The 25,335-nt window shown below is 54.8% G+C and overlaps 2 protein-coding genes and 1 long non-coding RNA gene across 5 annotated transcripts in view; 1 reads left to right on the top strand and 2 right to left on the bottom strand.

Moving 5' to 3' along the window:
- LOC309626028 overlaps nucleotides 1–25,102 on the top strand; it is a 33,738-nt gene extending 8,636 nt beyond the window's left edge. The window contains exons 2-3 of the long non-coding RNA XR_014242890.1: nucleotides 2,129–2,328; nucleotides 23,650–25,102. This is a non-coding gene — a long non-coding RNA (uncharacterized lncRNA). The remainder of the gene's footprint in view (nucleotides 1–2,128; nucleotides 2,329–23,649) is intronic.
- SLC22A17 (solute carrier family 22 member 17) lies at nucleotides 1,407–7,825 on the bottom strand. 3 transcript variants are annotated; one of them, XM_082386167.1, is made up of 10 exons: nucleotides 7,527–7,825; nucleotides 6,813–7,322; nucleotides 6,617–6,720; nucleotides 4,334–4,488; nucleotides 3,574–3,739; nucleotides 3,229–3,374; nucleotides 2,960–3,065; nucleotides 2,528–2,799; nucleotides 2,184–2,295; nucleotides 1,407–2,041 (listed from the first exon to the last, which is right to left on the bottom strand). In XM_082386167.1, exons 2-10 carry the CDS (start codon nucleotides 7,218–7,220, stop codon nucleotides 1,753–1,755), a joined length of 1,758 nt encoding a protein of 585 aa, XP_082242293.1. In that variant the 5' UTR covers nucleotides 7,221–7,322; nucleotides 7,527–7,825; the 3' UTR covers nucleotides 1,407–1,752. The 3 variants fall into 3 exon arrangements, with proteins under 3 accessions (XP_082242293.1, XP_082242292.1, XP_082242291.1); XM_082386166.1 differs by having other exon boundaries at nucleotides 2,582–2,799; nucleotides 7,527–7,662; XM_082386165.1 differs by having other exon boundaries at nucleotides 6,813–7,319; nucleotides 7,527–7,649.
- EFS (embryonal Fyn-associated substrate) lies at nucleotides 11,465–20,626 on the bottom strand. Its single transcript, XM_082386164.1, is given in 9 exon segments — nucleotides 11,465–12,491; nucleotides 13,698–13,787; nucleotides 14,184–14,906; nucleotides 15,025–15,165; nucleotides 15,424–15,702; nucleotides 20,238–20,299; nucleotides 20,302–20,349; nucleotides 20,352–20,436; nucleotides 20,438–20,626. Coding segments are annotated over 9 exon segments (1,908 nt in total). The 5' UTR covers nucleotides 20,483–20,626; the 3' UTR covers nucleotides 11,465–12,056.
- Nucleotides 25,103–25,335: the final 233 nt, after the last annotated feature.

Here is a 25,335-nt window from a genome sequence, read left to right as displayed (position 1 = left end):
GGGTAACAGGGCCCCCCTTCTCTGGAAGAGGCTGGCCTCAAGACGTGCTTTTCCTAAGAATTCCTCTCTCCAGGACCTCCTCACCCTTTCCTTCCTCCAGGCCTTTGCTCTCCCTATGTCCTTTGAGTTGAGAGCTATGTACCTGTCTCCTGGGCCCTTGCCTAAGGTCTTTCTGCCTCTCTGAGTCTCACCTCCTTCAGGAGTCAGCCTTTCGATGCTCCAAACCACTGGTCTCTCTCCCTCCTCATTAATATTCCCAGTGTTAGATGGATTTTAAGCTCCTTGAAGGATGGCCCACGCCCTAAATATCCAGGATGGAACTGGTCTGTAAATCCAGCACAGGAAACATTTGTTTAAAGAATTAACAGATACAACTTTTTGAACACCTGTCGTGGGTCACGTGTTGGTGTTTCAAAGTTGAGTAAGACGAAGTTCCTGTCCTCAAGGGGCTTACCATCTAGTGGGATAATTTAAGAGGCACTTACAATGTATTATCTTGTTTAATTCTCACAGCAACCCTTGAAGGAAGCTGGAGGTTAAGAGACTTGCCCAAAGCCAGGCCAGGGCTAGTCAAAGGCAGGCCCTGGCACTGAGGTAGAAGGCCTAGTCTCCTACAGCCCCCTCCCAGGGAGGCCTAGAGACTCACTCCTCGCTTCCAAGGGTAGCACGCAAAGATTGGAAGGAGTTGGGAAGCTGGCCATGGTGTGCATCCCTAGAGAGCTCCAGCTCCAGGATCCAGTTATATCCCAGCTGTCACTCGTTAACTTTGTAACCTTGGGCAAGTTACTGAGTCTCTGAGTGTCAGTTTCGTCATCTGTAAAAGGAGAAGAATACTGTCATGGGCATCCATTGTGTTTACCTGCACAACTCCAGTCCTACTTCTGCCAGCAGCACTCAGGTACTGCTTTCCCCTCCCCGGTTGTCAGTAATAGGGGTGGGGTGGTGTGATACACAAGCTAGCCAGTCACTTGCTCTCTTGCCTTTTCTGGCTCCTGGCCTTTTATGACTAGTTCTGCTTTTCCTTCTACTCTGTGAGCTCCGCACCACAACCTGCCCCACCAGATCCCTTTAATAAATTGCCTTTATGTTTAAGTTCATTAGAGTCAGTCAGCTATTATTGCTTGCAAAAACAAGAAACTTTAATTGGTCCAAACACCTACCTTGCAATGTTGTAAGGATTAAATGATTAAATGAAGTTTCTGAAGTGCCTAGCCCAGTCCTAGCAGCATAGCAAGCAGTGAGTAAGGGGTGGTGGTAGTTGTCTGTAAGTTAACATGGTGGGGGAGTGAGAAGAGGGGACAGATGCCGGGAGGGGGAGGGAGAATTTTACTGGTTTGGGTTCCACTGAGAGAAACCTTCACCCAAGAGACAGTCAGAAGGACAACAGAAGGGAGGGAAGTCCAGGCTATGGTATGCTCATTTATTCAAAATGTCTTTATTGAAACAGAATGATAGAGCAAGAAAGAATGAGGTCTGGGAGGATGTCTTTGGGCATAGGATGGAGCCCAGACCTGGTGGTTACAGTGTGGAGCTCCCTCCCTGTCCCCTGTCTCTTGCCAAGGAAGTGAACACAAAGCAGCAAGGAGATGGGGTTGAGGGCAGCCCTCTTGAGCTCTCCGTGACTGGCGTGAGGTGCCTCTGAGGCTTTAGGGCAGCCCTGCCTTCCTCATTCAGTCCTCCCGCTCTCCTTGCCAGGGCCTTGTGCCACCTTTCTGTATGGGCCAGCCTCCTGCCAGGGTGCTCGAAGGTCGCTCAGAGGGCAGGGTTGGGGGTGGCAAGCAGTGGAACGTGGTCACAGCGGTTAGGGGGTGGCTGCCGCAGCAGGGAAGGCCGGCGGCACAGCTCCCCATCCCGGAGCACCTCGGGCAGAAGCTTGCGTTTGGTCTCCGGCAGAAGCATGATGCTGAGGATGCAGAGGAGAGCACAGGCCGCCAGCACCACGTGCTGCAGGAAAGCTCCATGGCCCATGTGGAGGCGCTGGGCTGGGCCACTCAGCCCGCCAAGCGCCCCCAGTGCCATGATCAGGCCCAGGCCTCGGCCCCTGGGAGAGACGGACAAGGCACTGAGCCTGTAGCTGTGGGCCTCACCCCAGCTCTTCTCCAGCAGCCTCCCCTTTTTCATCCCTCAGGCCCTGTCCTCAGCTGGAGACCTGGAGACTCCCCTGGCAGCACCCCTGCTCTCACCGGACAGTGGTAGGGATGACTTCAGCAGCAAGGAGGGTGCTGAGGATGCCAGCAGTTTGGGAGGAGAAGAGGCCAAGGACGGAGAAGGTGGTGATGGCGGCCTCGTTCAGATCTGGAGGACCAAGAGAGGAGCATGTGAACGGAGGTGGGGAGATCACGCTTGGCCTAGTCCCTGCCATCATCACCTCTGATCCCTAGCCGGGTGGGTCTGGGCATTCACTCATTGGTTGGGAGAACAGACAGGATTGTGCGGCCAGCGGGAGAATTGCGGAAGATCTGGGCAGGGCCTGGTCTGGTTTTGGGAGGCCTGTGCCAGAAGCAGTGGCTGAGCCCGTCTGAGGCACCTCTGCTGGGGTTCCTTTGCTGAGCCCACACCGTGGGGAAGGGAGGATGCTCACAATCCCACAGGCCCAGCAGGACCAGGGACGCAATGCCAGTGAGGGTCATCGAGAGAAGCAGGATGCCCCGGCGGCCAAATCGGTCCACGGTGACCCCCAGGAAGACGCAGGCCAGGGCAGCTGTGCCGCTGGCCAGCAAGGAGCACAGGTAGAAGTCCGATGGGCTCCCTCCTCCTCCCACAGGCTGGTAGCAGTGGCGAATGGCGTGGGCAATAAAGCTGTGAGACAGGGTGGGGAGGCGAAGAACGGTGTCTGAATCTCCATCTGCAGCCTTTCACAGCCCTGGCTGGCCTCTGTAGGGGTCCTCAGGCTTTCCCCACCCGGCCAGCCCCCATCCCAGCTACTGGCCTGGCCCTTGGCTCAGACACCCAGGCTCACTTGGTGAATCCCAGGATAAGTAGATTTTTCCAGATGTTGCGGTAGTTGAGGAGGGAAGCGAAGGAAAAGGAGGATGTTGCAGGGAGAGGGCAGGTGTTCTCCAGGTCTTGGGAGAGAGAGAGGAGCTGTCTGTTAGAAGGAACAGCTGAGAACCCAGGGTCCTCCCACATGGGTGGTAGGGACCCTGGGAGAAGGTGGTACAGCTACAACAGAGGGCACCATCATGTGTGCACATTGAGGTATCACCTGTAGGGACCCCTGTCTCTTACCCTGCAGGGCCTCCTGGGCCTCCTCTCCCAGCATCTGCCCATGGGGCCGGTTCCGCTCAGCCAGTATCCTCAGCACAGACTGGGCCTCCTCAATCTGTCGCTTCACTATCAGCCACCGTGCGGACTCCAGAAACAGACCAGGCCATCTGGGGGTGGGTTGGGGGGTACACTGTGAGGCCTCCTGAATCCTGACCCAGGGATGGAAAACTCCCACCTCTGAGGGGCTGGGGCTGGAGCAGGCCTGGACAAGGGGCAATGGAGAAGAGGAGGGGTCTCCAGGCTAGAGCCAGGCTGGAGGTAGAGATGATGGGAATGGCCAGACAACAGGTGGAGGGTGATACTGACCCATAAAACAGGAAGAGGATGCAGGGAGCGGTGATCATTCGCTGCAGAAATCGCCAGTCCTTAGAGACAAGGGCCAGGCCCAGGAACAGGAAGTGCCCCCCTACCCCCACCAACTCCCCTGCCAGGGCCACCCGAAGCCTCTGGGTTGGGTCGCACAGCTCCAGGCCTGGAGATACAGCAGGGACAGGGAGGAGAGGCCAGGGAAGAAGGAGGCGTGGGAGAGAAGAGGGGAGAGGGAGAGAGGAGGACAGAGAGCAAGGTCAGCCCCTGAGTGGAGGCTGCAGCCATCACCTCCCACAGGCTAACCTCTAAGGCAAAGAGTGGAGAGATGTTCAGTTCTCTCTCCTCTCCCACTCAAACCTGGGAGGGCTCAAGGGTCAGAGTCCCTGCTGGGTTTTCAGCATTCCCAAATTATGGGCCCTTTCACACCAGACCTCTTATTTGACTTTCACATTAACCCTTGTTCAAGGTCATACAGCTACTCAGGATTTCATTTTAAAAATAAGGCTCATTCCCTGACAGCAGTAAGTCCAGAGCAAGGAAAGCCTTAAAGATCATGGGAGGAGAGGGGTGTGGAGAGAAGGAAGACCCCTGGATCCTTCAAAGGCCTGGGCAGAAAGACAGCTGAGATTCCGGACAGCTGAAATCTGGGGCTGAAGAAGGGACTGAGGGGATCCTAGGGAGCAGTGGGAATGGCCTGGGGATACAGACAGGCAGGCATGAGTCCCTAGGGAAGGAGCTCTGGTGGGGTGCCACTCACGCATCAGGTAGACACCAAGGTCAACGCCGGCAAGCAGAAAGCCCAGGAGGAATCGGAGGGCCATGACACCTGTGGAAGAGCCTGCAGCAGCCCCTCCCACTCCACAGGGGCCCACCAGTCCCAAGGTCAGCAACACAATCCCACGACGGCCAAACCTGGAAAGTAGGGAGAGCCTCTGATCACCCAGACTCCCTGGGGGAGGAGTTGCTGGGTGGGGCCCAGCTGCCCACTTCAAAGCTGGAGGTATAAGGATGAGGCCCTGGAGTGAGGCTAGAGAAGATGGGAGAGGATGGGGACCATGGTTGGCTACTGGGCACTGGGGCGAGGCTATGGTTCTGTGGGGGTAGGACCATTGACTCTTGGGATGGGGCTATTGGTCAGAGATGAGGGCATTTCTTCATGGAAGTGAGACCAACCATCAGAGTGGATGGGATATTGCTTAGGGGACTTGGAACCATTGGTCCTTGGGCATAGAGCTATTGGTCAGTGGGGATGGAGCTTGTCTTGCTCAGACTGGTCAGAGAAGATGGGGTCATTGATATATGGGGTTGGAGCTATTGATCTATGGAGGTAGGCCATTGGCCACTTGTCCATGGGGATAATATTGGTCAGTGAAAATGGAGCTCTTGATCTTAGGGGACTGAGTAATTGATTTTGGGGGATGAAGCCATTTTTCCATGGGGTTGGGGCATGGGTCTACTAATCCATAGGGGTGGTCAGTGGGGCTGGGGCCACTGACCAGAAGATGGAGCCATTGATCCATGGGAATGGAGCTCTTAATCTATGGGATAGGACCATTGATCAGCAGGGATGATCACTAATCTTTGAAGATTGGACCGTTGATCTTTGGGGATGGAGCTATTGATTCATGGGATAGGGATCTCAGTCCATGTAGATGGGACAGTTGGCCAGTAGGGATGAATCTATTAATCCATAGGAATAATCAGTAAGGATGGGGTCACAGACCAGAGGAGATGAGACAATTGGTCAATGATGATGGTCACTGACTATAAGTCAGTGAGGACAGGGCTACTGAAGGCTAGGCTATTGATTTTGGCGGATAAGACCACTGATCTATGGGGATGTAGACTGGGGTCACTGGTCATTGGGAAGGGGGCACCGATAGCCTGAGAGTGAAGCTACTGACCCAATATGGTGGAGCCATTTTTCCATGGGGCTGAGCTTATTGGCTAAGGTTACTGAATTTAGGAGACTGAATTATTGGTCTTTGAGGATGAGGTTATTATTCCACAGGAATGATGCTACTGGTCTGTGGGTGTGAGGCCACTGATGCATAAGGATGGGCTATTGACCTGTGGGTTTAGGATCATTTGCCCACAGGGGTGTGTGACTATTGGGCAGTGAGGATAGGCATTGATTTTAGGGAACTGGATTATTCAATGTTGGGTTGCCTTTGATCCATAGGAGTTGAACTATAAATCCATTTGGATGAGACTGTAGACCAGTGGAGATGAGTCTAATAATCCACAGGGATGGTCAGTGGAGATGGAGTACCTGGTCAGTGGTGATGGTGTTGAGGATCAGAGGAGATGGGAGTTTTGACCCCTGGGAAGAACTGTTGGTTGGTGGGATGGGTTGTTGATCTTTGAGATGAGGCCACTGATTCCTGGAAATGGGGCTTTTGATCTGAGAGGATCTGAGAGCACTGAAGATCCATGAGGATGGGGCTGTTAGTCTTGGGGGAGGGGTGCTACTGTGGTCACTGATCCATGGGGGTTGAACTATTGACCCCCATGAGGGTAGTCATTTGTTTATAGAGTTGAGCTATTGGTCAGTGTGAATGGAGCTGTTGATATTTAGAAATTAACATAATGAGCTTTAGGAATGAGGCCATTGAGATGGAGTTAACAGTCCAGGTGGATAGGGCTTTTAGCAAGCATGAGTCTATCAATCCGTGATGATGGTGAGGGAGGTGCTTGGTGGTGATAGGGATGATAGAGGAGAAGTTAGGACTTTGGATCTGTGCATATAGGGGTTTTGGTTAGTAGGGATGGGGCTATTGTCTTTGGAGATGAGGCCATTGATCCATGGATCTAGGGATTGGCAAGGAAGGAAGAGTTATTCCCTGTGTGGAAGAGGTATGGAAGGAGTATTTCTTGATGGGGAGTGAAGCTGAGACAGGGGTGGGGCTGCATATCATTGAACAGAAGAAATCCAGAGAACACTGCAGAGTCCACCGAGTCACCTTCAGCCTCTTGCCAAGGCAAGCCGCCTGGGCCAGCCTCCCTAGCACCCCCTCCTCTCTACTCGCCCAGCCCTCACCTGTCTGCCGGGTAGCCCAGGAACAGGTAGCCAGAGGCAAAGCCCAAGATGAAGAGGATCTGCTCCAGGATCACCTGCCAGCCCAGGTCACACACCAGATCCCACTAGAGACGTGAGAGGGACGGAGCGGGTGTGAGGCCCCTCGCTGGTCGCTCTCGGCCCGCCCCCGAACCCGCGGCCCACCAGGCTGCCTCACCTGGCCGATGGCGTTGGTGGTGAGCACGGGGAGGCCGTTATAGTCCCAGTCCTTGAGGCAGTGGTTGAAGTCCGGCGGGGCGAAGCCGCTGCACGAGGGGTCCGTACTGGTGGCGATGCGGCTGGCGGCGCTGGCTGCTAGGGCGGCGCTGGCGACGCTGACGCCGCTGGCGTTGGGGGGCTGCTCCCAGCCAGAGGCGTTGGGGACGAAGGCCCCGTAGTGGCAATGCAGCGGGGGCGCCAGCGTGAAGATGGGGTCCGAGGCCATGCCCAGCGCCACAAAGAGCACGGGCAGGCAGCAGAGGCCGAGCTGCAGCTGCTGGCCGCCGCCCAGCGCCCCCACCTGGGCGAGCAGCGCCTCGAAGCTGAGGGGGCCGGGGGGCACGGCCAGCGACAGGCTGCTGCCCATCCCGTCGCCACCCGCGTCGCCCTCCCCCTCCCGCTCGCGTTCGCGCTCGCGCTCACCCTGCAGCTGCTCCGTGGGCACCGCATCTCCGAGGGTCCCGACCTGCTGTGTGTGGGGAGGTGAGGTAAGGGGTGTGTGGGGTGGTGGCAGGAGAAGGGTGAAGCGGAGAAAACCGCAGAGTAAGGGAAGAGGCCGGGAGCAAGCGGGAGGAAGGCGGGCGGCGGCGGCTGAGGCGCGGGAGGAAAATGCCGGGCGCTTGGCGGGGGTGCGGGGAGATGATGGCGTAGCCCCCAGGGCGCGGGCACTTACTCCGTTGGGGCTGGGGGTGATCTCTACAGTGCTGTCGATTTTGCTGCCGCCCCCGCCATTGGGCTCGGGGGTCCCGGTGGCCACCCGGGGAGCCAGCTTGCCGACCGCAGGGGCCCTGCCGGCCCGCACCGAAAGGATGCACTGCCCTCTGGCCCAGTGGCGCGCCCGGTGCCCGGACACAGAAGCCGGAGAGACCCTGCTCTGCAGCTCAGCAGCCGCGGGTGCCTCCTTCGTCTCTGCGATCTCTGCGCCGCTTTCCCCTCCCCTTCCTCCAGACTCTCCTCCCCTTCCCACGTCAGCAGAACCTTCGGTCCAGACTCTTCGTCAGAGAGAGGAAGGGGGGCCACGGCCCAGCCGAGGGAGAGGATGGGGCTCTGTCTCTGTTCCCTGGGTCTGCGGGCCATTGCGGTATAAAGGGGGAAAAAAAAAAAAAAAAAAAAAGACCCTGAAGGATAGTAGATCCCAGGCAGATGCCAGCAATTCCTCCTTTGCTTCCAATTCTTCCTTCTCATCTACCCATCCATCCACCTACCCACCCATCCATCCATCCACTCATTCATCAGTAAAATTTATTAAGTGTCTGTTATGTTCTGGCCTTGTGCTGGGCTTTGGGGATAACAGGATGGAAAAGACCGACCTTGGAGTAGCTTACTGAGGAGACAGATGGGTATATGGGAAATGATGATACAGGGCATGCATATGGCGGACTGGGCTGGGCACTGTACTCAGCCTTGGCCTCAGTCCTCTACAAGACCACTTGTCTGGTTTCACCACCCCCTCCCTGGCTGAGTCTCCATCATTTCTCAACAGCATTTGGCACTGTTGGCCACCCCTTCCTCTAAACACTTTTTTCCTTGGCTGCTAAGTCCCACACTCTCCTGGTTTTCTTTCTCTTGCGCCTCTTTTCTCTACCACAGGCTTATCCTCCTCCTCCTTGCCATCAGCAGTGTCTGCGATCTTCAGAGGCTTGGTTCTAGGTCCTCCTCTCCTCTCACACTGTTCTTTCCACCTCGGGACCTCACCTGTGCCCGGCTTCAGTCACCCCCAGTAGAAACAATACGAGCCAATACAAACCTGATCCCCAGATCTACATTTCCAGTTCCCACCTCTCTTCTGAGCCCCAGACCCATGAGGCCACCTCTTATTTGACCTCTTACCTTGGATGACTCACAGGGATCTCAAACTCAATACATCCAAGACCAAACTCATGTTTCCCCCCAACCCCCCACCACCCTGGTTGTCTTCTAGTGCTTCTTTCCTCACTGAATGGCACCCTCATCATCCAGTTGTGGCCAGATGCTCAGTTGACAGCCCTTGGAGCACCCTCTTCCTTACCCCCATGTCAGATCCTTTACAAAATCCTGTCTATTTTACTTCCTATATAGTTACCAGATATTCTGCTTCTCTCCAACTCTACCACCACTAGTCAAGCTACCTGTTGTACAGACTGCTTTAGCCTCAATTCTTAACCAGTGTTCTGCATCTGCTTTGTTTCCATCCCTTTTCCCCATCTGTTGTTCATAGTGCAGACAGAGTGATCTTTTCAAAATGCAGATCTGGGACTTCCCTGGTGGTGCAGTGGTTAAGAATCTGCCTCCCAATGCAGGGAACATGGGTTCGATCCCTGGTCCAGGAAGATCCCACACGCTGGAGCAACTAAGCCCGTGCGCCACAAATACTGAGCCTGTGCTCTAGAGCCCGTGAGCCACAACTACTGAGCCCGCGTGCCAAAACTACTGAAGCCCGTGCACCTAGAGCCTATGCTCTGCAACAAGAGAAGCCACTGCAAGGAGAAGCCTGCACACCACAACGAAGAGCCCCCCACCCACCGCTCACGTAGCCAAAAAGAAAAAAAAAAAAAAAAAAAGCGTATCTGTTCATGTCCCTTTCCTACTTAACAGCCTTCAATGTCTTCTCACTGTCAAGGTAAATACTATTTTTCTAGACACCTCAAACGTGATCCTGTGCTCTCTGCAGCTCCACCTCACATCTCTCCCCAAACTCTCTGCGCTCCAGTCACACTGACATTCTTTCAGGTTTTCCAGTGCCACGGGTCCCTTGCATTAAGCTGGTCTTTACACCTAGAAGGCTTCTCCTCCCCCTTAGTCAAGTTCTCCTCATCCTTCAGCTGTCAGCTCAAGCATATTTGCCTCAGAGAAGCTTTCCCTAACTCCTTGAACTGCTACTCAGAGTGTGAGTTACAGACCACCAGCAGCTGTATAACCTGGGAGCTTGTTAGAAATGCAGAATCGCAGCCCTTTGAGTCATAATCTGCATTTTAACCAGATCCCTAGGTGTATGTACATTAAAGTTTGAGATACACTTCTCTAAGACATTTGATATCTAATAGGTACTTTATTCTCTAATTCCAGGTAAGGGCTGAAAAGGCATGTCCTATCAGTCTCAGCCAGGAAATCCATTCCCTCTTGTCTCCACTGAACGACACTTCTAATTTGTCTCCTCTGTTCAGAAATTTTCCAAATATGGGAAACTATTCTAATGCAATAAGCAGCCTCACACCACTTCCCCTCCCCCAACTCATTTTAGCATCTCTTCAGGATTTACTTTTGGTGCTGTCACAGCCAACATTCCTTGGGGGTATGTTTGTGTCCTTGTGTCTGTCCTGGAATTACAATCCCTTTAACTTTCTGTGGTGCTGGGCTCTTTACATGCATTATCTTGTTAGGGCCTCACAACAAGCCTGTGAGATCATTTTGCTCATCCTCATATTAAAGATGAAACCAGGACTTGGAGGGACTGACGGGATTTACCTGCAGACATATAGGTACATGGAAACTTGCACTGAGACCTCTGACTCTAATTCCAGGCTGATCTCTTGAAATTCTTTCTGGAAGGTGATGGAGGATGGCCCCCGTTACAAGTCTTCAACACCCGGGGTAAATTTTGGTGGCCTCAGAATCTGAAAATGAGTTTCCTTTTGAGAGTGAAATGAGAACAAAGAACCCAAATTGGAGGAGGCAAATGCATGGGGAAAGGGGCCAAGGGACTAAGACTGTGGCTGAATTTTGGGGTGCCTCCAATCCAGTCACTGTGCCAGAGTAGCATCTTGGGAAAGCACAACTGAAGCAATGGATCTGTGGCTTGGACTACTTCCCTTGTGGTAAATGGCTGGAGTGATCCCCTATCTAAGCCATGGCCCATTAATTTCACCAAAGCCCTGTGGACTATGGACTTCCAACGCATTAAATTCACTGGCCCCTCAGCTCCTCTAAAAAATGGTGTGTCCAGAAGGACAGTCAGGGAGCCTGGAAAGGGGAGTTTAAGGGGCTAGACCTTCTTGGGTTAACTGAAGGGAGAGGGCGCCCAGGCCAGCAGCACTCTCCAGTTGGCCAGAGCTGTCCTATGGCACAAAGCTGAGGACAGCTGGGGTGACCTCTTCAGCATGGCATCATGAAGGCTCTCTTGTGGCCACCCTCTCCACATGTGCACCTCTCTAATGACATCATTTGACATTGGTCTTGGAGGAGAGGCCTTGGCCAGAAATCAGGGCCTGCCTTCCTGGTATGCCGCGTCACAGACTCTTCTTGGTTCTCTCATCCTCCGAGTCTCAGCACAGATACCACCTCCCCAACAATGCTGTCTAAAGTCTCCAATGGCCTCTCCCCTCATCTAGTTAGTCTGGCATATCACCCTGTTTATTTCCATTACCAGCAACTGTCAACTTTGTGGCAGGTTTCTTTCTTTACTTACTTCTTTTAGCTGACTCGTTTATATCCAGCCCACCCCCATGATGTACCTTCAGAACTGCGCCTGGCACATCACATGGGAGCTGAGAACCTGCCAGATGAATAGTTGTTGAAGATACAGCAAAATTTTCCCCAAAACCCTAAAGGCAGCCTGCCCACAGCGTGTGTCTCATCGTTTTGGCCAAGGGTGCCAGGCCCAGTCCCCAGGCTCCCAAGAAGCAGAGTCAGGGAACCAGACAGCCTGGTTTATTGAGATGCACCAGCGCCCAAGGCCCAGCTCTCCTGCCTCCTGTGGGGAGGAGCCCTCTGGCCTCTCCCAGACCTTCCCATTCTGGGTGGCCAACGTCCTGCCCTCACTCTCAGCTAACAGTGAGGCACTGATGTTCTAGAGCCAAGACACAGGACAGGGAAGGGGCTCCGGGTGGCCCCTTCCCCCAGAATCTGAAAATGATTCAGGTTTCAGCTACCTGAACCTCTGTGGGGCCGAAATCCCAGAGGCAGGCGGCCACGCGGTGCCCAAGAACCTCCACGCCAGGCTGAGGGAGGAGGAAGGTCCAGTTCCTCCTTGCCCTGGAGGGCCTGGCACCTGCCCCTGACAAAGCAGGGAATAATATTAAATATAAATAATTTATACAAAATGGCTCGTACAAAAAGCTGCGGGGTAGGGGAGGAGGTGCCTCCGTGAGAGGCTGAGATGACTGGAAGCGGGGGGAGGGGGAGAGATGCCTCCACCTCTCCTAGTCCCTAAAACAGAGCCCTCCAGCCACCCAAGGCATGGAGGGGGCTCTGGCAGGCAGGCGAGGGCAGAGCAGGGCCAAGGGGCTCAGGGGGCCAGGCTGGTGAGCAGGGTGGTAAATTGCAGGGCCCGCCCTGCCAGCTCCGCCACACACTGCACCATCTCTTGGGCCGCAGGGCCGGATGGGTAGCCCAGGGCGGCCCCCTTGACGGCCAGCACCGTGGCCCGCAATGCCTGGCCCAGCGCTGTGCCTGCAGCTCCGACCTGTGTTCGCAGAGGAGTGGAGACTGCCAGGCGGCCCAGGGTGTCCCCAACAAACACCAGGCGGTGAGCGGCCACCAGCACCTGCTTGCCGTGGGGCACGAAGAGGCGCGGGGGCTGGTTGGCCCGGGTGCTGGACATCAGGGCCGCCACGGCTGCCTGCAGTGTTGAGTAGTGGCCCTGGCACTGCCCGGCGTAGAAGTGCAGGAGCTGTAGATCTCCGGCGGGAAGAACCAGTGGCTCCCCTGGGGACGGGGCCTCCTGAGGGCGAGAAGAGTGGTCAGTGGGATTGCTCTCGTTACTGCAGCTTTTGTTGTCATTTCCTTTCTCCTTCCCTCCCTTTGTTCCTCATTCCTTCCTTTCTCCCTGAGCTCAATTCCTTTAGATCGTACCTCTGCCCGTCAGACAATTTAGATTCTCATGGCGAGTGGCAGGAAGGTGCCCAGAATTGATGTCAGATAAATCTGGATACCAACAACCTCAAAAACAAGTCTCTGAACTTCATTGTTTCCTTGTCTCTAAAATGGGGAGCCTAGGACTGTCCAATGTAAACATAAGGCGAACCACCCATGTAATTTCAAATTTTCTAGTAGCCACATTAAGAAAAGTACAAAGAAATTGGTACATATTTTCTAACTCCATATATTAAAAATGTTGTAATTTCAACACTGTAATCAATATGAAAATTATTGAGATTGTTTTTCATACTAAGTCTGCAAAATCTGGTGTGCATTTTATATTTACAGTACATTTCAGTTTGGACCGGTCACATTTGGAGGGATCGGTAGCCGCATGTGGCTGGTGGCTACCAGATTGGATAGTGCAGCTCTCGTCTCTGCCTCCTAAGGCTGCAGTGAAGATGAGCTGATACGATATATAGAAAGGGCTGAGAACAGAGAATTGCACGCTGCAAGCACTATATGAGTGCTAACTATGGCTGTGATCAGTGCTGACGCACGCAATGTGCTGAGCACAGGGTCTGGCACTTGGTACAAACCTGACAAATGGTAGCTATTGTGATTAGGACCATTCTAGATCAGGTCGAGGAGACCATCTCACTTTCCCAAGGCCCAGAGAGATTAACTGGCGGCTTCAGAGCCCCCGGCTTCTTAGTGGTGGAGCTGGGATTAGGAGCCGGGTCTCTTAGGAACCCAGGAATTCACAGTTGGAAGGGGCCTCAGAAGTCACCCGGCCCAGCAACTCTTCTGCTCCCCTGACTGCTTGGTTTTCTGACTCTTCTCCAACACATTCTTTCCTCTCTTTCCGAATCCCTGATATCCTTTTCTAAGTTCCAGCTCCTTCCTGAATTCTAACTCCTCTCTACTCCAACTGTCGTGTGTCACTGAACTCTTACCCCCATCCTAAATCGATTTCCCTTGATGCTCGAGTTAAGAATACCCCTTCTTCCAAGTTCCTGCTCCTCCTCCCCCCCATCCCCCTTCTCTAGCACCACCCCCATGGGGTTACCTGCTGCTCTGGTGGCCCCCTCTCCAGCAGCTCAGGATCCCCTGGGGAGGCCTTATCCCGGGCCCTGGCTCCCTGAGCTTTATCCATGCCCTGCAGGAGGGGATGAGGGTCTCAGTGCAGGGGTGGGAGAGCAGGCTGAGGTCTAGCCTCCATGGTCTTCCTGTTCCTCCCCACTCCCACGTCCTCCCGAAGGTCTCTCCTGCCATCAGGTCTGCAACCCGTTGACTCTAGGTCCGGGAGAGCTCTGGTGGCAGGTCAGAGGTCTCAGGGACCCCAGGCTGGGTTTAGGGGGAGGAACGCGGCACCGATACAAGTGACGTGGCCAAGTACTGGGGCCCAGGCCATAGGGTGCAGGGCCAGTGGAGGGGAAGAAGGGAAGGGAGGAAGCCAGGGTCTGCATCTGGGGCCTCAGGCCTCCTTGCTCCTCTCCCCATCCCTGGCTCTCCTGGAGCCATTTATGGGGGGGCTGGCTGGAGGCGAGCTCACCTTCAGGTGGACGTAGTCATACTCCTCGGCCATCGGGATGCCCTCATACTCATTGTGGTGTCCTTCTTGATGGTCCTCCACCTCCCCGATCTCTGGATCCCCCTCGACCTTGGGGCCCCCGTAGCCCGGCAGGCGGGGTGGGGGTGGGGGCAGAGGCCGGTCCTGGATGCTGCCCTTCCGGCCTGGAGCAGGAGAGGGAGCCGGGGAAGGGCTGGGGGCCTCTGGGACAGGCAGGGCCGGCAGAGGGCGGCGGGACAGACTCTCAGCTGAGGGCAAGCGGGGCCTGTGTGCGGGTGGGGGGCTTCTGGCCAGAAGCAGGGCCAGGGCGTCCAGGTCATTGGAAGCCGAGGCTGCCAGGGGCTCTGGAGAAGGGGGAGTCTCCGGCCCCAGCAGGGGGACGTCGTAGATGCCCTCGTCAGTGCCCCTGCTTTCCCCGTCTGCCAGCAGTTCCTCTGGTGCTTCGTACAGATTGAGCAGGGCAGATGCTCGTTTCAGGTTGGAGGGGGCAGCGTAGAGGGGGGGCCCTGGCTCCCGGCCCCCCTCCCAGTCCAGATCTGGCTCCAGGTCTGACTGTGGCTTCGGGGCCAGAGGCACGTCATAGGGAGCTTCATCTTCTCCAGGGGACTGGGGGACAACCCAGGCCAGAGGGCGGGAGAAGGAGGCCGGGGAGTCATAGGGGCCATTGGAGGGAACTCGGAGGGCGGTGGGGGGTACGTCATAGACCTGGAGAGGAAGCAGTTGGTTACTCTCAGTCTCAGCAGTGGGCCCCCATTCCGCTAACCCCCACCCCCAAGAGCCATCTGTTCCCTGCCCAACATACACACAAACCTCTAGCCCTCACCTCCAGGGCATCTCCAGGGGCAGCCTGTTGGGTCCCACTGCCTCTGGGGACCTTGTAGATGGGATCAGGGGAGGGCGGACAGGGTCCAGCCAGAGGTCCCGAGGTAGGACAGGGCCGAGCTGGGGGTGGCACCACATACACCTGGGAGATCAACACAGGCGGGTGGGTCAGGTGGTGTGGGGACCAGAGGATCAGATAATGTGTGCCCGGGAGGAGCTCAGACATCTTCCAACCCCCTCCCTGTACCAGTGGGGAAAGAGCCCAGAAAGGGTTGGCCGACAGGATTAGTACAGCAGAGTCGGTGCAGAGCTGCCATCACAGAGCTCTCCCTGCTCCACGTGCAGGCACCGGCGGAGGGGAATGTCCTGGCTTGGGGTTTTGGGGGGCTCCAGCTCTCACCTCCTGGTCCTCATTGCCGTGCTCTGGGGCTGGATGTGGTGAGCCAGGCTGGGCTGGCGGCACCTGGGAGAGGCCAGGCTTGGGTGCCGGGCCAGTGGGAAGGAGCTTCACTCTGTTGGCAGGCACAATGCCCTGCTGGCCATGCAGGGAGCAGAGGCACCAGCCGTCCAGCCCACCAGCGCCTTCCCTCTGCAGTACCCGTAGAACGTCCCCTCGGCGGAAGGACAGTTCCTGGGGGGACTCGGCGGTGTTGTCGTACAGTGCCCGGGCCAGCTGGGCCTGGTGGGTGAGGTGGGAGCAGGGAGAGGGGTCTTCACACACATATCAGGTCATGTCACCCTCTGCTCAAAACATAGAGCTCCCCACTTCCCTCAAGCTAAAAATCTGACCTCCTGACTCAGCTCTTCCTGACTGGGCCCTGCCTGTCTCCAGCTTCATCCCTTGCATTCTCCCTCTCTATTCCTTGACCTAGACAAGCTCTTTCCCACCTCAGGGCCTTTGCACTTCCTTTACCTGTCCCCTGACTATTCATTTGACTGGCCCTTTTTCATCCTTCAGTTCTTCTTAAATGTCTTCTTCTCACTCTTCTCCCCACCCCATTCTCTGTCTGTCTCCACCCATTGTTTCCTTCACAGTACTTCATACTATTTGTCTATTTACTTTAAAGAATCGAGTTCTTCCCTTGTACTGTCAGCCCTGTGAGAAAAGGGATTTCTATATTCCTAGCCTCTGCAATAGGCCTAACCTGGAATCAGTCCTCCATGAACATACGTTGAATGAGTTACATGAGGAAGTCCTGAAAAGGTCTCCCATAGAATCTCCTTTACCTTCCCTGTTTCCCAGGCAACATCCCCCATAAGCAGGTTAGATTAAGCAGCTGCAGAGACCCCGCATTCTGAGAAAGACTGGGAGAAGCCCAGCCCAGACAGAGCCTCGGCATTATAAGGAAGAAAACAGAAACCAAAGCAATTGTTTTGTTCTCAGTCTGAGCAAGTAAGGTTCTACCAGCAGAGGCTGAGGTTATCATGGAGAAGAGAAAAGTGCATACGCTCGTGTGTGTTTGTGTGTGTGTGTGTGTGTATGCAGGGGGGCTGGTGGACCAACCAAGAGCAAACATTTATCAGCCTGTTTCCAGTCCTGTCTGGTGGGGACATCTAAGCTTTTTCCTTTGAGAGCTACAGGCTCAGGTAAGCCATAGACATCAAGGGCAAATTATATAGCCAGACACTGAGAGAGTGTTTGCACTAATCATCTCATCTCATTTAATCCTCACAACAACCTGATGAGGGAGGAGCCATCATTATCCCCATTTGGAAAGGAAATTGGAACAGAGAGGTTGGTACTTTGCCCAACGACATACAGCTGGTGCAGCATGATTTGAACTCCAGGCTGTGGGATTCCAGAGCCTCTCACTCACTCCTCTGCTGCCTCTTCACAACCACAAGCATAAGGATCTACTTTTTGGGAGTTCCCTGGTGGCCTCGTGGTTAGGATTCCAGGCTTTCACTGCCGTGGCCCAGGTTCAATCCCTGGTCACGGAACTGAGATCCCACAAGCCGTGCAGCGCACCCCTCCAAAAAAAAGGATCCACTTTTTTCTTCTTATATTAGTAACAGTAGTTAAGTCAAGAGGGCCCATGAATATATCCGGACAAAACTATAATTCCAAAAGAAACACGCACCCTTAAGTTCACAGTAGCACTATTCATGACAGCCAAGACATGGAAACAACATAAATGTCCATTGACAGATGAGTGGATAAAGAAGATGTGGTACATATATACAATGGAATATTACTCACCCATAAAAAAGAACGAAATAATGCCATTTGCACCAACATGGATGCAACTAGAGATTATCATACTAAGTGAAGTAAGTCAGAAAGAGAAAGACAAACGCCATATGATATCACTTATATGTGGAATCTAAAGCATGGCACAAATGAACCTATCTATGAAACAGAAACAGAATCATGGACATAGAGAACATACTGGTGGTTGCCAAGGGGGAGGGGACTGGGGGAGGGATGGAGTGGGAGGTTGGAATTAGCAGATGTAAGCTCTTATATATAGAGAGGATAAACAACAAGGTCCTATGGTATAGCACAGAGAACTATATTCAATATCCTATGATAAACCATAGTGGAAAAGAATATAAAAAAGAATGTACATATATATGTATAACTGAATCACTTTGCCATACAGCAGTAACACAACATTGTAAATCAACTATACTTCAATTAAAAAAAAAAAAAAGGGACTTCCCTGGTGGCGCAGTAGTTAAGAATCCACCTGCCAATGCAGGGGGCACGGGTGCAAGCCCTGGTCCACGAAGATCCCACATGCTGCGGAGCAACTAAGCCCGTGGGCCACAACTACTGCGTGCTGCAACTACTGAAGCCCACACGCCTAGAGCCCACGCTCTGCAACAAGAGAAGCCACTGTAATAAGAAGCCCGCTCACTGCAACCAAAAGTAGTCCCCACTTGCCACAACTAGAGAAAGCCTGTGCGTAGCAACGAAGACCCAAGACAGCCAAAAATAAAACAGAATTAAATAATAAAAATTTAAAAATAAAATAAAATAAAAAGATAACAACAACAAAAAGACTTAAAAAACAAAACAAAAAGAGGACCCATGGCTCAAACATGACTCAAGTTCACAGGAAGTCTTCATGATGCCCAAGTTCCCTTTGCTAGTCTCTCTTCACTGGGCTCTGGTTCCACCAAGTTATTTGGTAGAATCAAGCTTAAGCCACTCACAATGTCAAAATATATTCCGCTTCAGTTATGTTTCCTAAGTGACCCGAGCCCGCTGGCAGGATCCCAGGCAGTGGTGGAAAGCAGGTAGTTAGGCATTACTGAACAGGTAATCCACGTGGGCTAACTCAGTGAATCCTCTCAAGCTCAAGATCTCTGGCAGGCTGCATTTGGCCACCAGGCCCTGGGCGAAGGATGGCCGGCTCAGCCAGCATGAGTGCTTGTTCCTCACGGCCGGTGTTTCCCTCAGGTGGAGAGGTTGTCCAGCCCTTTATGGCTGGGTGATTTTAACAATAAGCTGACTTCTCTTGCCTGATTCCAAATTATCAAACCCTTTTCTGATTATATTTTGGCTTCTAAAGGATGTTGTCCCACAGAAAGCCAATACGCTAGCCAGATGACACAAATTCCTGGTTAGCTTGGCCCTTTTCTTTCTAACTGTGAATTAGAAATTGGCGTTTTGGATCTAGCCAGGGGGTTAAAAGCACGGTTTCTGAGGCAGACAGACCTGAGTTTGAGTCCTGGCTCCGCCACTTTTGAGCTGGGTGACTTTGGGCAGTTTGTTTAACCTCTCCAAGCTTCAGTTTCCTCCTTTATAGAATTCCATATCCATAGCTGAATATCCACTTTCAGATAATATCAGTACTAGCCTCACAGGGTTGTTGTGAGGACTGGGTGAGATAATGCGTCAAAGAACCAGGACAAACCCAGACAAAGCTCAGGGCCAGCTTAGGGCCAGTAAATACTCAATAAATATTAGCTGTTATTAGGATCCTGTGAGTTTCATAAGCATAAATACCAACACCCCTCGCTCCCCCAGGCAAAAGAAAGATCTACCTCCTGAGGCTACAAAGCTGACCAGCTGACCAGTTGGCTCCTGAGAAGGTATCTTTATGTCAGAGTACCCCACTATGTTCAGGACCTCCCCCTCTTCTGGCTCCGAACTAGGGTCTGCTCACCATCATACAGATTGAGGAGCTAAGAGGAGTTTGGTCTGAGAAGGAATGAAAATCTAACTCATCCTCGAGGGGTGTGGGAGGATGTCAGAAGCCATGCTTCTCTTCCCAGCCTCACAATCCTCCTTCGCAGAATGCCCATTCAGAGGGGGCCAGAAAGCAGGTGGCAGCCTCGCTTTCCCTGGGAATCCTAGGGCCTAGAGAAGGGTGGAAAGGGGACAGAGTTGCTTGGATTCAGACTACAAGCAGTAGAGGACAGAAAGCAGGGGCGGGGCCGTGAAGAGTTCCTCCCTGTGTCAGGTTTGAATTCTGTCCAATGGGACCAAACCTCTGGGCCTTGCAATTGCGGGAACCCAGGCCAGAGTTCCTGATAGACTGATTGATGATGGGTGTGGCCACCCCAGCTCTACCCCCTCCTCAGGGGCCCAGCTGACTTGTGAGGGAGTGGCTGTCCTAAAGGGGGGTGGCCGTGGGCCACACGCTCCCTGGGAGGCCTCCTCCCACTGGCCCATCATGCCAGCTGTCTCCTCCCTTTGTCCCCAGTCCTAGGAAAGTGGCCAGAGGCTGGCTGACATCCCCTCCCCTCCTCCCTCTATTTTCTCTTGCTCCCTGCCGGATCTCCCTCTTTTACTTTATTTCCCACCTTTCTGCCATCCCTCCTCTAGAGAAGGGCCCCCTTGGGCCCTTTGCCCTCTCCTATTTCCCTGGAACCACCTCCGTTCTTTCAGCCCCCTCCCAACCTTTTATTAGCCTCCCAATCACAAGCCCCTGCCAACCTCCAGTGGCCATCTGTTCCCGCCCATAAAGGAGCAGATAGGACTCACGCTTGCCCCCTCCCCTCCTTCCAGGAGCAGCCTCTAGAAAGAAAAAGGGGAGAATGGGGAGGGGGAGGAGAGAAGAGGGAGGCCAGATCCAGTAGGAGCTAGGGATGAGGAGTAAGAGGGGGAAAGGGAAACAAAAGTGCCAGAAGGGGGACACAGTCTCCCGAAGAAGCAAGAGACCAAGGAGCGAGACAAAGAGAAGGCAGAAATAAAAGTGACAGGAGTGCAGGACAGGCTGTGGACGTCTCTGCCCGGCAGCCTCCTCTCTCTGGTGGACTCACCGACGTGGCTATGGCCATGGCCTTGGCCTTCCGCGCGGCCAGCTCCAGGCCAGGCTCGGTTTCGCTGACTTCAGCAGCGGCTGCCCCGCACCATGGAGGCGGCCCCCTGCTGCGGCGCCTGAGTCGTGGCCTCCGCAGAGGTTGGAGGAGGAGAAAGAAAACCCACGAAACTCCCCAAATGGGAGGCAGCTTGGCCGGGCAGGAGGAGGAGCGGGGCGGGCCGGGGCGTCGCTGCGGGACCTCATCCAAGGGCGCGCGCTCTGCCCCGTCCCCGCGGCCTCCCGGGGGCTGCCGGGTGGACCAGGCCCCCGGAGCTGCCTGTCCTAGGCCGAGGGGGCACCCCGGATCCGCACGGGCCCAAAGCTCCCTTCCAGTGCCAGGGCGGGCGAGGAGGCGGGAGCTGGGGCTGCGCTCGACGCCTCCCCGGGCCGCTCAGGACGGCCCCGAGGGCAGGGAGAAGCCGCCGGGGCGGTCGGGCTGGACGAGCGAGTTTAGGGGCCAAGCCTCCCCACCCGGCTGCCGCGCCGGAGAGCGGTGCTCCCGAGGCTGAGGTCGGGCGTCGGGGGCTCTGCGGCAGCCCCGCTGCGAGGGAGGGGGCGGGGGGCAGTGAAAACTGAGACGTTCGTTCCTCTTCAAACTCGCCCGACTTGGCGAACCGAGGCCAGGCTGGCGCCGAATGCCTCGGAGAGCGCGGCGGCTGGGCTGGGCGGCCCGATTGGTTGCTTTCTGCCGAGACTCTCGCAGCCCCGGCGAGGAGGCGGGTTCCCAAGCACGCACACTAGGTCGCAGGGCGCCTGGGGGTCTGGGGGCGCCGCGACGGCGCCTCGCTACCCGCACGCGGGCCCGGCTCGAAGGGGCGGGACGGCCTTCCCCACACGCCCCCCTCCAGCCCTCGACGTCGGAGCTCCCGCTCCCACCCTCGGCCCCCGGCCCTCGGCGCTGGCCCCGCCGCCCCGCTTACACGCACCCTTGGCGGGCCCTCTCCGCGCGCCCCAGGGCTCGGGGCAGCCCGGGTGTCTCAGGCAACCGAGAGAAAGGCCACAAAGCAAGAAGGAGCAAAGAGAAGGCGAAGGAGGAGCAGAGGCCAGGGTCCTGCGGACTCGCCTGGAGGTGGGGCTGGGGGGGGGACACTGAGAGCGCTGGGAAGGCTCCAGGGGTCGCGCGCGGCCTTCAGGCTCACCCCCCGCTCGCGGCTCCCCTTCCCTCCCCTTCCCGGGCTCCCGGCGCCCTTTCTGTGCAGCTCCTTTCTCCTCCCCTCGGGCCCTCTCCGCTCCGGCGCGGGGCTCAGTCCCGGGGATTAAGAGAAAGGAGGGAGGGGAAAAGGGAGGGGAAGGGAAGGGGCGGAGGAGAAAGGAGGACGATCCCTCCAAAGGCGGGTGTTGAGTTTCAGCTCAGGACCCTCGGGCCAAATTGCACGCCCCCTCCCGGCTCCTCTCCCCCGTCGGCTGCAGCCCGGCGTCGCGGCGAACCTCCAGGTGGTCTGGTTCGCTCCCTCCCGGGAGCTTTCCTCTCCCCGTCACGCCCCCGATCTACCCCGCCAACCCCGCGCCTCTCTGCATCCCTTTCATTAGCCCCACATCTGTCTCTCCCTTGGGAGGGAGCACGCTCCTTCCGCCTTTCTGGGGTCCTCCGCGGAGCCTCTCTACACCCTTGGCAGGGCCTCCGCAGGGGTCTGGGGCTGGACACGGATTCTAGCCCTGGCGAGAGAACGTGATGCCTGAGCATCTGGTCCCGGAACCGCGGGCGGGCCGGTTGTGCCGCCTCTTAACGCTTCTCTGCCAGTCTAGGCCTGTCCCCTGCCCTCACTCTGGCTCGCTCCTGCTGCCGTGAGGAGCAAAAGTGGGGACTTTGGGCACAAAAGGGCAGGACTCTTTCAGAGGAGCTGGGATTGCCCCCTGCCCCCAAGCTTCAGCTGGAAGGACGCGGCTCGGGTCCCCCGCACCTCTCCTGCCCTATTACTGCTCCTTCGTGCGCGCTGCCTCCCTCCCGTTGCCCGCCCCCTCCCCGGCCCACCCCGCGTTCTTCCTTGGGGAAGAACGCATCAAGGCCTCTCAGAGACTCCAGAGAAAAGCCTTCCTTCTTCCGTTTTTGAGGTTCCTGGAATTTAAAAAGTGAGATGCCAAACTGGATTGAAAAACTGTAGCATATTTTCAATATTTGCATTTAACACATTAACACTTCAAACACATAAAATAGACAATGGCTCTATGTATAGCGTCATTTGGAGATAACATCAGAAGTCTAATTTAAGGCCCTTTGTGAACCTGAGGCCTTGGATACAGAGAGGCTCCCCACCTCCCCTCCCCTCCCCCTCCACCCCCGCATTCCACAGGCCCACTCCTCCAGGCATTTGCCAGCAGGGGAGGGGGAAGCACCTGACCCAGCTCCTTCCTCTCCCTGGTGCTTGGACACCTATGAACAAACTCAGACTCCTTTAGGATGGGAGAGGAACTTTAAAATTTCCAGATGCATCTCAAGGGAGAGCTCACCCATTCCAGTTCTAGCCTGGTCCAACTTCTCCCAGACCTCAGCCCTGGGGGCCTGGCCGCCTGGAACACGGATATTCAGCTTCTGGGGTGTGACTTGGTGTATGATCTCTGCCCAGGGGACTGCCAAGGCAAATTGGGGCTCAAGATGGAGGTGGGCAGGAAACCCTGTTCCAAAGATGAGTGCTCTGATTGGCACAGGGGAAACAGATGGAGGACGGAAAAGACTAAGCAGGAAGGAAGTGCTGGGACCCGGCAAAATGGTGGTTTGGGAGGTGGGCAGTGAGGCTCACTGCCCTTATTGTAGCTGAGCGCCTACCTGGTGCCTGGAGCTAGGTGAGGGGGTTAGAGTGCAAACCTGCAGGAAAACAAGTCTGTGCTTCTGGAGTGCCCAGGCAGGAGATGGAGCCAGTCAGACTCAGGGGTGAATCCTGGTTTGTCAGCTGTGTGACCTTGGTCAAGTTCTGGAACATCTCTGAAGCTCAGTTCCTCATCTGGAACAGTGGCTTTGGTGAGGAGTAAATATATGTAAAGTGCGTAGCACGATGGCCTTTCCTCTTCACCTTGGCTTCCCACAACTCCCCCTGCACCCCCAGCTTGTACCTTCATGAAAGTTCAAAGTGTTTCTTTGTTGAGGGCAGGAGGAGCCTTCTTCCTGTCCTTATGCCTCATCTCTGCCCTCTCCTTCGCAAACTGAGGTTTCAGGTGATTCTAACTTGTTCGGGGAGAGTTCTGGGCTCCAGGTTAGGTTGGAGAAAACCCAGGCTGGGTGGTAGGCTAAGACCCTGGGTGGGCGGCAGCCTCAGGCAGGGGGGCCCTCAGCTTCGGGGCTTGCCTTTGCCACTATTCAGGGGGTAGAAAGGCAGGAACCCCTCCATCAGGCTTTCTGGGTCCCAGTCTTCTCTCCCACTCTTGTCCTTTCCCAGCAGGGCCAACCAGCTGATCTCCTCCTCGTCTCACCCCGTGACCTGTTCTTGTTCTTCCTGCTATTCAGAACTTCTTGGGTGCTCGTGGATTCTTCCAGTTCTCCTCTCTTTGGACCCCACAGCATCCAGATTGGCTGCATTCTAATCCTGGCTCCGACACTAGCCAACTCCAACCTTGGCAAGCTATGTGACTTCTGGGAGCCTCTGGTTCCTTGTCTGTCAAATGGGATAATAATGGAACTGAGGATTGAGAGAATCCTGAGAACTGGAATTCCCTGGTGGCGCAGTGGTTAAGAATCAGCCTGCCAGTGCAGGGGACACGGGTTCGATCCCTGGTCCGTGAAGATCCCACATGCTGCGGAGCAACTAAGCCCGTGCACCACAACTACTGAAGCCTGTGAGCTTAGAGCCCATGCTTCACAACAAGAGAAGCCACTGCAATGGGAAGCCCGCACACAGCAACAAAGAGTAGAAGCCCACGTGCAGCAACGAAGACCCAATGCAGCCAAAAATAAATAAATTTATTTTTTAAAAAAAGATTCATTCATTAAAAAAAAAAAAAAAAAGAATCCTGAGAACAGTGCCTGGTCCATGATGTGTAAATGTTGGCTCAAAGCAACTGTTACTATTGTTATCTGATGACAGTTCTGTGGGGCAGCAGAATGTCAAGGACACGGAGCTTGCCTTCAGGAAACCCACATCATGTAGATCATGCTTGAATACAGTTGATACCTTCCCACTGAACTTGGCATAAAATCCAAATGCTCCGGACTTCCCTGGTGGCACAGTGGTTAAGAATCTGCCTGCCAGTGGATTCGAGCCCCAGTCCGGGAAGATCCCACATGCCGCAGAGCAACTAAGCCCGTGTGCCACAACTACTGAACCTGTGCTCTAGAGCCCGTGAGCCACAACTACTGAGCCCATGCGCCACAATTACTGAAGCCAGTGCGCCTGGAGCCTGTGCTCTGCAACAAGAGAAGCCACCGCAATGAGAAGCCCACGCACCCCAACAAAAAGTAGCCCCTGCTCGCCACAACCAGAGAAAGCCTGCACACAGCAACGAAGACCCAACACAGCCAAAAATAAAAAATATATATAAATTAAAAAACAAAAAACAAATGTTCCGCCACAGCCTTTAAGATCCTGTGTGAGCTGGTCCCTGCCCACCTCTTCACCTCATTTCATCCCACCCTTTCCCTTAGCCTTTGTTTTCTACGCACACTGTCCGTTCTGTTTCAGAAACATGTCAAGCTCTTTCACCTCTAGGACTCTGCATGTGCTGTTCCCTCTGCCTGGACCACTCTTTCCCAGACCCTTTCCATCATCTTGTCAAATTCCACGTCTTCAGAAAGGCCTTCCCTGGCTTTTTTTTTAAGTTTTTTTTGATGTGGACCACTTTTAAAGTCTTTATTGAATTTGTTACAGTATTGCTTCTGTTTTATGTTTTGGTTTTTTGGCCGCCAGGCATGTGGGATCTTAGCTCTGACCAGGGATCAAACCTGCACCTCCTGCATTGGAAGGCGAAGTCTTAACTGCTGGACCACCAGGGAAGTTGCCTTCCCTGGCTTTTTAAAGTTAAGTTGCCCCTCCCTCCACCCACCCACCACCTCCCAGTAATTCTCTATTTCTTAACACTGTTTCATTTTCTTCATAGCACTTATTATTATCAGAGATTATCTTGTTTGC

This window comes from Balaenoptera borealis (assembly GCF_965194805.1).
Source record: "Balaenoptera borealis genome assembly, chromosome: 3".
In the NCBI taxonomy this organism is placed as follows: domain Eukaryota; kingdom Metazoa; phylum Chordata; class Mammalia; order Artiodactyla; family Balaenopteridae; genus Balaenoptera; species Balaenoptera borealis.
The sequence above is the reverse complement of the archived record's forward strand: the minus strand, read 5'-3'. Positions and strand labels throughout refer to the sequence as shown.

Excerpts from the sequence above, each read along its gene's own strand:
- SLC22A17 (XM_082386167.1), bottom strand. The coding sequence starts at position 7,220 with ATGGGCAGCAGCCTGTCGCTGGCCGTGCCCCCCGGCCCCCTCAGCTTC. Across the intron at positions 6,721-6,812 it reads CCACCAACGCCATCGGCCAG|TGGGATCTGGTGTGTGACCT; the intron begins GTGAGGCAGCCT and ends TCACGTCTCTAG. Across the intron at positions 2,042-2,183 it reads GTCATCCCTACCACTGTCCG|GGGCCGAGGCCTGGGCCTGA; the intron begins GTGAGAGCAGGG and ends CGTCTCTCCCAG.